Genomic DNA, 13,100 nt, shown 5'->3' with positions numbered 1-13,100 from the left:
TGGCATATATTTTGATGACATTTGTACGCTCTCAATCGATAGTCGCGTAGTGTCATTTTCGAATATGGAAAAACTGACGTCAGAGTAAAATGAAACTTAACTCCATTTTTTTAAACACAAATTCATTAAAATCTACAGCCAAATCTCAGAATCAAAATCAGTAGGTAATAGGTACCTATAGAATTTATGAATATAAAATAAAACCAATAAGATCCTTTATTTTGATTTTAGAAATTCAAAAATCGTTAAATCGAACGTGCAAATGTCTTAATTAAGTAACAAGCATTTACAAGTAAAACCATAGAAGCGAGACAGACTTATTGCAAAGGCATTCATCTCTTTCCAACGTGGAACAATGACCGCGTTAAGGTTCCGTGTAGTCACCGTGTAGTGTAGAGGCCATTCTAGTGTGACGTCGTCATCGTCACGGTGTATTTTCCAGCTGAGTCACGGTGTATTTACCCTTATCACCTGTGTAATAAGAACTAAATTTCAGCTTGAATGTTACTTGTGTAACGTTTGATCTAAGAACAAGAAACAACTGGCAGCATAGCAACATAATAGCAATCGTAGATAGGTACCTAACCTAGCTACTTGTACTAAAATTATTCTTTATAATTCCAACGACGCAAAACGAGGAGTTTAATAGTTCGACTGCTTTTTGTTTGTCTGTCAGTGTAATAATGTGTCTGTATCTTCATAGTTATCAGTAACTAGCTGTCCTGGCGAACTTCGTACTTTTTTTTGATGAATGTTATATTTTAATACTACTTACTATTCCGTCTCAGAGAATTCCAAAAAATCTAATATCATAAAATTTGATCCAGCCGTTTGTGTGTTATAAATGGTGTAACTAACACAACTTTCTTTTATATAGGTAGGTATATAGATTACTAGCTGTCCCGGCGAACTTCGTACCGCGGATCATTTTTGATGAATGTTATATTTTAATACTTATTATCCTATTCCGGTCTAAGAGGAATCCAAAAAATCAAATATCATAAAAATTGGTCTTGCCGTTCGTGAGTTATAAATGGTATAACTAACACAACTTTCTTTTATATATATAGATAAATCAATTACATTTGACAACATAGAAATCTCACCAACAATACTGTTCTGAAGCACGATTACTGCGATTTTTTACAGGAAAACCCAACACAAATCTTCACCCGACCCGTGATCTTATCCAGGACTTCGTGACCAGTAGTTGAACGTCCCAACTCCCAACCCCTAGCGATGGTCTAAATTTGCCTTCATGATCAGCAATAAAATAATTATAAAAACAACATAAATGACAGCGCTTCCTTTAGCCCAGTATCTAAATGAGTACAGGTACCTACTTACTTACCTAGGTAAATTATATATTAATAAATAGTTTTTTTTTAACCAGACCTTGGCATAGTTGTGAAGAAGAATGTTGCAAAAGGATTAATAAAAAGATAAATTCAGTATGTTCAACCCAATAGGATGTTATTATCTCTAGAGTCCGCAAAATATTGTGAGATACTAAGAACGGACGGTCCAATCAACGTAACTAATTTTTACGGATGGTTTACGAGTCAATTTTAGTTACGTTCGAATTCACGCCAACCTTCGTTTATATTTAACTGTCTGCACGCAACGATGAACTCTATTATGTAAGATCTAGATAAAAAAAAAAAAAGTTGAAGTTAAAGTCACTATAAAACATATTATATTTTAGCCACGCTAGGCTGGAGCCTATGCAATATGTCGGAACTAACTGTAAACAGATTAACTTCGGGTTAAGCATTGTTCGAACAATTCTTTACTTACTTCCTTAACGTTAAAGCATTGAGTACTTACTTAAGTTAACTTAGACCGGAAGGTTCAAAAGTTACTGAATATACCCGCCTGTCGTGTCTATCCCTCTAGAGGTAATACTATCTCACTGGTTCAATTATTATCTCACTAAATTACGTTCGAGGACCGCCAACCGGCATTTACATTAAACAGGTTTTCATTCAATAATGAACTCTATTTGATTAATGATAGAGTTTAAATTTAAAGCCTCTGTGCTGCCAACTTGTCGGCCACCTTGTACGCAATACGTTGGAACTACATAACATACAACATAGTTACAGGTTAATTTTGTGTCTCATATTGATAGGGACGATCAATAACCTATTTCTTATTATTTTAGCTGTATACATAATATATAATAGAGGCCTAGCATCTACTTCCCTAAATGGGGAAGTGCTCCTAACCCCATAACCCAGCCATAAATGTGCAATCACGGTCGTTCGAGCGACAACTGAATGCTAGCAGTGCAAAACAGTGTAGCTTCGTTGGTCTACTGGTTAGCATGTTTAACAATGGATCATAAGGGTGTGGGGCCGAATCCTAAGTCAGGCCATAAATTGTAAGGTAATGGGATTTTTGGTTAAAGAATTCTCAGTAACCCAGAGGTAGAAAATTGACGCCGTCGCGCGTCGGCCCCATAACCCATCGTTAATTACTAACTTGTGATAATAGTCGCTAAAGCCCTCTACCATTGGAGCAGCGGGGTTGGTCTATACTCTAAAACCCTGAGTCCAGCTGTGTGACCTTAATGGGCTTTGGCTGCTAATTCTGTTATGTACAAGTCACTCTAATATAATGATATCCTTTTCCAATGCATAAATTTTTAAAAGGAGCACTACTCTTTATTTACAACAGAATTGGCATCAGATAGAAGCAGGCGTTACTTTGCTGAAATCCATGATTTATTATGAAAATTTAGCTTAATTTGCTATACTCCGCGAAAACCCTCTCTCCAATGAGAGACGAGGCCTTGGGCCACCGGTGGCCGGCAGTAGGACGTGAATAGGCCGCGGATGATGAACGTCGGAGAACCTTCTTATCTCAAAGACGTATTGGACCTATTACCTAAAATTAGTCAAAAATTAAAAAAATACATACTAAATTTTTTTCATAGTAACTAGATTATATGGACACTGATATTAAAAAATTAAAAAATGCTGGTCAAATAACTCGCTTAGGTACGAGTTATCTTTGTTCCTTGTTTTTTTTTCACCAAAAGTTCATTATAAATGGCAAAGCAAACCCTGGCAAGGGGGAGAAGGTACACTTACGCAACGCAACTACATTAGTATTGGACCGCTGGGTCTCTAAATTGTTACTCATTCTTCATCATGTTCCACTGCAACAGGATTCATCATCCACATGAGCAACGGATTTAGAGCCACCATCAAAAACCGGCCATAACATGCAGGTTAACGCACTAAAAAGTTATACCTATAAAGATATTATCATTAATCGCGTTATTTGTTGACATATTGTATTATCTATATGATGCGTGATTGCGATGATATTTGTAAATTTTAAATCATAACACACTTATCTTAAAATTCGAGTATATGTATGATATTTTATTTGTTTACAATCCAAGTAAATGGCAAACATATGACCAATTTATTATTTAATTATTATATTTAAATTATTTAAAAGTGACTGAGTGCAATAACGAGATATAAGTAACAAAGACGAAATATTTTTTTGATTTGTTTGTACGCAAAAAATATAATGTTCTCAAATTATTCTCGATTCTAAAGAATTGCAATAATGTCACCCAAAGCAGCAAAATTCTGCCTTTGAAATTTATTATTTGGCGTTCGTTCAGAAAACTATTTATGATACCTAAAAGTCGTGTACTGCATAGTTGAAGTATCTATTTATTATTATCGACATTAAAATTCGCGAGGTAATATATCAAACTTTCATAGTTAAGTCATAATAGCAGCAATTTTGTTCAAAAATTTAATTAGATCGCCGTGGAAACAAAATTTGGTTACGTTCTTATTCATTCTTATTCAGATAAATTATTTTAATATCGAGGGTATTTGAATTATTTATTGGTTGCGTTGCAGTTGTTTGCAAGAGCCAGTTCAGTAATGGAACTCGGACCAGCACCATATGTACTGCAAACGGTCGCCCTGTGTCCGTTTACTGAGGCGTTGCTCGTTGGATCTTCAGAACTCGACAATGCTGCTTGGCAACAGAAATAGGCATGGATACTCCTCCAGCCGAGCTCTGCCACAGTAAGCTCTCTACTCATATTACTTATAATATTTTAATGAATAAATTTAAGTTAATAATTTTTTAAAGTAATTTTATATCTAGGAATGTTAATGTCTACTCTGAAACAAAGCCGTGCTACTTGATGTAATTATAGTGTGAACGCAATATAATAATGTTAATAAATATAATATTTCTTCGCTCGCCTGGCCTGCACCGTTAATTAACGTGTCTGCCTTGTTATTTCTTGTTGATGTACCTACCGTGTGCGTTATTTTTATAACAAAAGCGTTAAGAAAATGCTAAAATTGAGTATCGTGATCTCGATAGGCATTAAATAATAAATCCACTCTTAGCGAACAGAGTTTACAAAAAAAACACTCATGTTTACTAGAAAAGCTCAAAACAAAATATTGAAATATTTCAAAAGATATTGTCTTCTTCTATAAATAAGTTTTATTTCCCCTGTGCCTTGGATACAATTTCAATATAGGTATAAGCTATGTAGGTAATCATTATCCATGAATATTCCAAGCGATCACGATCTGGCATAATAGCGGCGTTAAAGGTCTAACTAAATCTAACCCCTCTCTTCTAAGAGAAAGGAGGCCTGCATCCATATGTAAATGTAAGAATACTAGGTATTAAACTTCTATATTTCTCTTGTTCATTTTCCCTTGTAGTTCAAGTCTTCGCCTTACTGTGTGCTCCTAAAATAATACCCTGTATACATATATGTATAGGTATCTTAATCTAATTTCATTTCACTAGGAATATTAAAGTGAGGATTACGTGTGAAATTCAACGACAAGATGTTGTAAACCTTATGACTAACACAACAAGGTTGATTGCCGGTTACAGCAAACTAATACATAATTAGAATCGCAAGGCGCACTCGCAACGCAGCGATAAGGATGTTGCGAAGTATGAATATACCCGTTAAATCTAATGCCATTATACGCAACAAGCAACGCGGCCGTCCCCCTTCCAAGAGGAGACACAACGCGCATCGTTTCTGACTTTCTGTCTGGCTAGAGCGAAATACCTCCGCGTCCATCTGCGCCTTTAACGGCGGTCTTGCGCTCGGCCAATCATAAACTCCTGCTCAAACGCTGACTTTATGTGAAAGTTTTAGGACTCTTGTCCAAAGTAACCGGGAACGACCATCGGACCGTCGGTGACTATAATCCCGTTAGATCACGCTGATTGGTTAGTATTTTTCTTTTTGTTTCGAATCGTTCTTGATCTTAGTCGCATTTGCTCGCAATAAAAAACGCGTCTAAGACTGATCGTGCTGTGTGAAGTAGGTACGTTAGCGGTAGAAGTGGGCATAATTTGCTGATCTGCTGTTCCATTTTCCTGTACTTTGTGTTTAACGCGAAAATTGAACAACGGGTAAACAACAGAGTAGCAAATAAATACCTTCAAAGTCAGTCATCAATCCAGATATCAATCGACATTTTACCTATGACTACTCACTCCTAAAGCGTGTTGCTCGATGTGTATACCTATGTATTCCCGTATTCGAATACGAAATAATCTATGATAACAAACGCTTACTATAAAGTTGACTATGGATGCTTGCTTGCATGCATCACCTATATAGTATTTTTTCTCGGATAAAAAAGATAGGATGATTACGATCATATAAATGTCTGCCTTTCGAAGTACATATTCATAAACATTCTAAAGCATGGTAAGTATTTTTATAAGGGTTTGATGTGTCCATTAAAATCAGTTGAACAGTTCGCTAAGTTCCTAGTGACAACCGAAAATCTAATGCAACCGCTAATCTAATACCGCGTGTGGACTCGGCATTAGATTTGCACGCTCGCAAACGTAAATTCGCTTTTCTGTATCAAAACTCTATACCGTCAAAGTGAAATGGACTTAATTAATTTATTTGTGTATTGAAGACGCAAATTCTGGACCACTGATTTTTATTCAACGACCTTTCTGACAGAAACGCCATCTGTAGAATTGTGGGCAAGTTTTTCAGCATTAAACTTAGGTAGGTACATCGTCAAAAAGTTGCCTAAAATATACCTACCCTTTACTATGTGTCATGTGTTTACAATGTAGTGATTAGTGAGTCATTTCGCCCCCCCCGGGCCCCAACGTACATACAGGGCAGTGAGGAGAAGTTCCCCTCAACCCGCGACACCTGCCGCGGTAGGCCGGCTAAGCATTACTTGCGTTCCGGTACTCTCAGTCTTTACCTCAGATACAGGACTTTAGTCTTTACACATTTTATGCTTTAAGTGGAAGGTAGGCGCGTTACTTACCCTCCAAACCTATACTACGTAAAACATGGTGAAAAGTCGGGTTGCTGAAAAAATGCGTTCGTGACGCCGCGTCTGACAGTTGGTCGTATTATACACAGACAATAATACACTTAACATTATAACAAACGCCCCGAATTTCGACGACCTCTCGAGCGCAATGGCGAAAGCTCTCAAAAGTGAGTTGAGAGACAGGTCTGGAAAATTTGGGAAATTATAATTTTGAAAATCTCTGGTCTGGTGAGAGGCTTTGGCCGTGGCTAGTTACCGTAGTTAAGCGATTAAAGTTCCGGTGCCGTACCAAAATTGGTAATAACCAATGTGCCTTGGGACCATTACAAGCAGTGTGCTGAGTGCGAGATTTTTTTATCTAGGTAGGTATTCGATCGTTAAAAAAAATCGTAAAAGTTAACTATGATTTGTATGGGTCGAAAGAGTGCCATCTCTGGTCCCTAGATAGTGAATGAGTAAGAGCCAATCTGATAGCATTGCGATTGACTCACGTTGCAGATCATAGCCATGAAAAAAAATCCAGATAGGTACTTCGGCAACGAACATGACATTAAAATGCAACGGCGATGTTCAAGGTTTTTACCTGCCAAAGATTCAAAAATGCCCGGAGTGTTCTGGTTAACTGATTCATAATATTCTGACGAAATCATCGCAGAGTGCCAACATTTTCTTTCAAAAGCCAACGACCTAAAACGTAGGTAGGTAGGTATGCCACTTTAAGATTGCTGTAATATTTCAGCCGAAACACCGTTATCGCAAGGTGACAGAGTTCAATTTAAATTAAACGAATTTATTATTACGTTTTACGCTAATCTGAATTTTTGATACTTTTCTGGCTAAGAGAAGAGGTGAACCGAGGGAACTAACTCGTGCAGTGCGATGTTGAGTTTTTTGACACTGATTGTCGGCTTTATCGAAACTTAAACAACAACCACCTGTTAAATAGATGTAGGTACATACCTAGGTATGTAAACCATAATAAGATTGATTGTTTTCTTCTTTTTGTTTTCATAGGTAGATTAACAATTGAAATTTCAGGCACATATGATTTCAGATGCTAATCTAAATGACGAATAATTGTTTGTTGCCATTTGAGTCATTTTGGTTAAGGCAATGAACTTTTCTACCTACCTACCTTAATTATTATAATACCTATTAGCGTCGTGACCTAAGGAAAACTACGGACCCAGTACCTGCTTATACTTACGCTGTACATGATATAAATAGGTTGGTACCTATCGTATAACTAATGTCTAAAATATTCTAGATTGAAACATCTTAGACTGCAACTAATTGTACCAGGTAAGTAGGTACAATAGATAGCTTACTTACCAAAAAAAAAAAAAAACTTTTATGTATCTACCTATAATAATAATTGTTTGCTTTATGCTTAATTTTTATTTAGGTTTTACAATGTAGGGTGGTAGGTATTTCATGATTTTTATTGAAGTGGAACAATTTCAAATTTCGATTCGATTGTTTTTAAAACAAGACAGAGCAAGGTAGATTATTCCCTGGCTAGCTTGATCAAAGAAATTCAAGGTTGACTGAAGATGAAAATAGTAGCTATAGACATCTCGTTTTTACACGTGTGAAGTGTAATAATGTTATTTCATAATGTGAAGTTGGCGCGAAACATCACGGGGGAACGCGCGGCCCCGCTGACGCCGCGCACCTTCTCTGTTTTCCGTCTCCTTCATTAAGTCGTCGGTATTTGTGGAGTGAACATTGTTGTACGTTGTGTGGAGCACGTGCCGGATATAATTTTTATTCCAATTTTAAGTAATTTCAGTACCAAATTTAGCAATGGCAGACGCAGCCGTCGACAAGAAGTAAGTTAAAAGTGCATCATTGAGTTAATTTTTGATTAGAGTATGAAATTTTATTTTTGGCGGCTATATAAAAACGTGATCAAAATGGCTTCCTTTTATTAAGTTTTTAAGTTTTTCGTTATTCAATTAATTTCAATAAGTGTTTTTATGTTAATAAGATTTAATGAGCAATGTTTATGAGCTTTGTCTATTGTTTTTGGTCTATGTGATAGTTAATTGATAGTTGCTGTACGCCGACACACGCGGGAAAAATCAGATTACAAAAATTTGTTAGCAATATGCGGTATTTAGATCGTAAATGTGTTGCGAGTGCACTATATATTAGTTAAACAAGTGAGTGGAATTAATTGGTATGTGTAAAAAGGTGTTTCTGTGCATAAATTTAACGGGAAAATTGAAAGCACGCCGGTTAACGCGAGTGGCTTGTCCAAGATGGCGCTGCTATGCGCGGCGTGCCGGCGCAGTAGCGTCATCGTCGATCGGCGCGCGCTTGTTCAAATTCGCCGCGACTCGGAGTTTTGCAACTCCACGATTACGTTATCGCTTGCGAGGGCCGCGTGTTGTCATTACAGTTATTTTTAAAACTGTAGCCGTTTCTCGAGGCAAGCCACTGGTGCCAGCGGCTCATTCATTTACCTTATTGCGTTTACGTTCATTTTCCACGTAACTTTCCCACATGCATGCAGGTAGATAGCCTTGCGCAACAATTGCTTATTGCCGCGGTTTTTTGTTCCGGCACACTTCCTTTCTATCGCCCTACTTGTTAAAAGCTAGTTGCGTACGTTTAAACAGGCTGTGAACTTTGCAGAGTAAATGTACCTTGAATAATCCCTTAAGTAATTTTATTACTTCATGTACATCATGTTGATAGTTGCATTTAGTACATCGTTCGTAGAAACACTAGCCAGATAAATAACAAAACAGTGAAGGAAAGTAATGTTGGGAGGTTGTATTATGATTGCCTTCCTTTCTAAATTGGTTGGTCTTAAAACCTATTTCTTTTAAACTTAATAAAGATCAGGAAACTGTCAGTTGTGGTTCACACATAGAAATACAAGATGTTTTGGTTTGCCAACTCATAAACAGCAATGTACAGACAGTATGTCCTAATAATAAAAGTTCTGGACTTAAAGATTTGTTTTATAAGAACTGTTCATAAAATTTTATGTCATAACTAATAGGTGCCTGGCCTCCAATATCTGTATGTTGTTACAGAGCTCAGGCATACAAATATGTGCTATTTTGTTGCAATTTTTACTGCCTAAAATTATTATAAAATCCAAAGCCTTTTCAAAATGAGTTTCTTATCTTAACATCTTATGTTTTCAGAGATGCCGCAACTGAGGAAGTAACCTCTACAGAGGTGACAAAAGAGTCTCCAGTAAAGAAATCACCCGCCAAGAAGGCAGTCGAGCCTGCAGTGGAGCCTGCAGAGAGCAATGGTAAAGGAGAGAATGGCAGTGGAGATGCACCAGAAGAAGACAAAGAAGATGAGGACGCGCCTGCTGAGAATGGAGAAGCTGAAGATGACAGCAATGATGCTGTTGAGAATGGAGATGCAACAGGTTTGTTGTACAAAGTTGATATAGATTTTAACAAAAGGACATCATTCCTACAAAGTTGGTATAGATTCTAACTTATAAGGATACTTTTGTTTAGATTTTGTTCATTTTAAGAGTAAGTGGGTTAAACATTTATTTACCTTGAAAAATTTTACTTTGTCAATTTAATTTATGAGAATAATATTGTATGAATATATATCATTTAAATGGATTATTTATAAGTAGGCACATAAAAGTTTTTGTTTGAATAATTATTACTTTCACAATTTGTCATTTAAGTAGTGTTTTTCAAGTATTCAAGGAGTATTGATGGAATTTTTTATTTATACAAATCATTCTTTTATTATTGCAGAAAAGAAAGAAGCTGGAGTGAAGAGGAAATCAGTCCCATCAGAGAAAAATGGTGATGCACCAGAAAAGACAGCACCTGAGAAGAAGGCGAAAGTAGCAGATGAGGCTCCACCTGCGGAAGAGGAGGCCGCCGCCTAAGACCCCTCAGCGCCCTTCGGTCTACTGCACCGCACGTCGTACATTAGGGCTCAACTCCCGCTCATATATCCTCTATAAATACATTCAGGCTGAGTTTATAAGGCAAAAAACCTGCACATTTAGGACAGTATTCTGTCTCTGGGTGTCATCTACAAAGCTGTGAGCTCCTTTTCGACGGCCGTGCATCATACGTCACCAATCGTAAATAACGGCAAACGGTTTATAGAGATCTTTGAGTTTTTAAGCAACCAAATGTGAAAATGAAGCGTATTTCCGTTATTTTGTAAACACCGCTCAACGTCATGGTTTGACAATTCAATACAAATTTGGCGTACGACGCAACTTGCACATTTGTTCATTTAAAAACTTCACGGTTTACTCATAATACCATAGCGTTGTCGGAACGCGTCATTACAATTTTAAATAACTCTACTAGAGAAATTAACATTCATTACGATTGCTGCGTACGGGGTGCTGACAAATGTACGTTCAGCAACATTAAAATAATTGGGATGTCCTAGTTAGTCGACGTAGACGTCTTTTTACTCTTTCGCAACTCATTAACTTGCTCTAGAGGTAAAAATTGTATTGCGAAAAATAACTATAATGTGAACATAGCATAGCCTTACACAATGCCAAAACTATAGTTTTTATACACTGTTAACATATTTGTATTCTAATAATATATTTACAGAGTTGGGCCCTCTTGTGACCACACCATGTTTAGGTTAATGAATACGAATGTGTATTTTTACCTTACCTGTGAAGAAAGTACCTGTAAAGTGTAAATTTTTATGTCCGTCTGTGATGTGCGCTGCGGTGGACCGACCCTGCGTCGTGACATCCTTGTGCTGTTTGCGTATCGGTATTTCACCAGACCATTAGAGCCTCTGCACACGACGTCTTTTTAACGCGCGTTTGGGCATCCAAGACTAGTTGAAACTATGCAGCCGCAGCCGCAGCTTGTATAAACTATACCATCTTTAACGTGTTCATGTGTTTAACGGGCATTGAGTTCATACCTGCGCGCTACATGCATTTTATGACGTCAATTTTGTACCTCATGTAAATTTTTACGTCACAAAGTACATGAATGTTTTACAATTTAAATGTTATTGTGAAACAGCCGAGATTCTAATTCTGTATGACACTAAGATCTAAAACCCACAAAATACAGATTAGTGACTGATTTAACTCGACAATGCTTGCGCGCGCATTTGCATCGCGTCTCACGCGTTTTAATCGATAAAAATGCCAGCCTGCTTATTGGCGTCGATGATCGTGCGTTAAAAAGTCATCTATATTGGCCCTTTGGATAGAATTGATGGAAGTTGGAAAAAAACTCGCATTGGTCGAGCAATCTATTCCGCCAGTAGGTACTGCCAAAGTAATTCACAATATGTGAAATCAATTCACAATCCGTTCTGTGAACGATGCGATTTATATAAACAGCTTCCGAAAATACAAGAATTTAAGATAAATATAAGATTTAATAATTAATGTGTTAGATAATAAATTCAGTTGTAAATTTAAGTTAGCAGTTAAATGTCGCACATTTATTTTACATAGGCATTATTACTTAACCACAACATTCCTTTGACTTGGGTTTTGGATATCACTGTGGACTATTGCTGAGTAAAGATTTAACACTTATTTCTAATGAAAAAAATGTTTAGAAGCGAGTTCACAGTGTACCAGTTATTATAAGATATAAAAATTATAAAGTTCAAAGTTGACAAATAAGGTGATAGTTCATATTGACATATTTTGCGTGTGCTTTATTTTGATTCTATGGGTCAACATTTTTTTATTCCTGATTTATTTCTTAATTTATTTGCTTTTCTCATTATTAATGTGATGATAGATTACAAACTCGAATAAGTTATCTATGTGGATATGAATCCTCATTTTTATTCACTGTTCCAAGTTAAGGAATAATTTATATAAGATTTTGACTAACTTTTTTCAGATAACTATTTGACAATTATAATTGTTCAGATTTTCAATGTAATTCGGAATTACGTCTAGTATAAGACTGTAGAATGTACAGTTAACACGACTTATTGTGGAGTCAGTGTTTGTAAAAGGTTTCTGGCAATAAATAGTCGAATCGTAACTTGTGTTTTCTTCAATACATTGTTGAACCTATTAAAAGTACTTTCCTATTTATGAGGATAGGTTGGTAAAAAAAGTTTGAACAAGAGCCTTTTCATACGAAACGAAGAATTATAATAGGTTTTTAATAAAAAGGCTCTTATAATTTAAGTACTTATGTTTTATAGTAAGTTTTTACGTAAAATCAAACTGAAAGTTCCTAGGTGTTACGTTAAAAGAATACACTAGATAAACCTTCAACTCTTCTTATTTGTGAAGATGTTGAATAATGCTAAACTTGGTAGGTAGTTACCTCATTCATGCCATGCATCAATGCATAAGGCGCTGTCTACTCTGGCTTAGATCACTACTCACTAAACTGTACGCTTGAAGCACTGCCTTTCCTTTCATTGACGTCGCTCAGGCACAGAAAGTATCATCTAAAAACATTAAACAGTACGTAATCCACCTGTGGTACCTAACTATTAAAATATAGTATGTTAAAAACCAAGGGTGCGCTTTTGGTGTGAAAGCAACAACATAATCGGATGACGTCATAACCTTAGTAGAACTACTAACCACCGCCTTTATACAAAAGCATTAGGCAAATAACTCATGAATAGTAAATTGGACATACCGGTAATTTAACGATTATTTTCCATACTATCCATACGACCTCTTCTTTATTATGTGATGAGCGTAGAAAACTTCAATTACTGAGGGCGAATCAAGGCCGGACATCACCTTGGTTACTAGATAGTACAACAAAACATTCGACTCACTATCGCTAT

At 36.4% G+C, this 13,100-nt stretch overlaps 1 protein-coding gene across 2 annotated transcripts; it reads left to right on the top strand.

The window, feature by feature from the left end:
- The first annotated feature begins 3,990 nt into the window (after positions 1 to 3,990).
- Positions 3,991 to 12,331, top strand: LOC120629797 (nucleolin-like). 2 transcript variants are annotated; one of them, XM_039898845.1, is made up of 3 exons: positions 3,991 to 4,061; positions 9,494 to 9,729; positions 10,079 to 12,331. In XM_039898845.1, the coding sequence occupies exons 1-3, from the start codon at positions 4,006 to 4,008 to the stop codon at positions 10,213 to 10,215; spliced, it is 429 nt and encodes a 142-aa protein (XP_039754779.1). In that variant the 5' UTR covers positions 3,991 to 4,005; the 3' UTR covers positions 10,216 to 12,331. The 2 variants fall into 2 exon arrangements, with proteins under 2 accessions (XP_039754779.1, XP_039754781.1); XM_039898847.1 differs by lacking the exon at positions 3,991 to 4,061 and adding an exon at positions 8,022 to 8,164.
- The last annotated feature ends 769 nt before the right edge of the window (positions 12,332 to 13,100 follow it).

Source organism: Pararge aegeria, chromosome 15, assembly GCF_905163445.1.
Source record: "Pararge aegeria chromosome 15, ilParAegt1.1, whole genome shotgun sequence".
In the NCBI taxonomy this organism is placed as follows: Eukaryota; Metazoa; Arthropoda; class Insecta; order Lepidoptera; family Nymphalidae; genus Pararge; species Pararge aegeria.
This window is presented reverse-complemented; position numbering and strand designations above follow the sequence as displayed.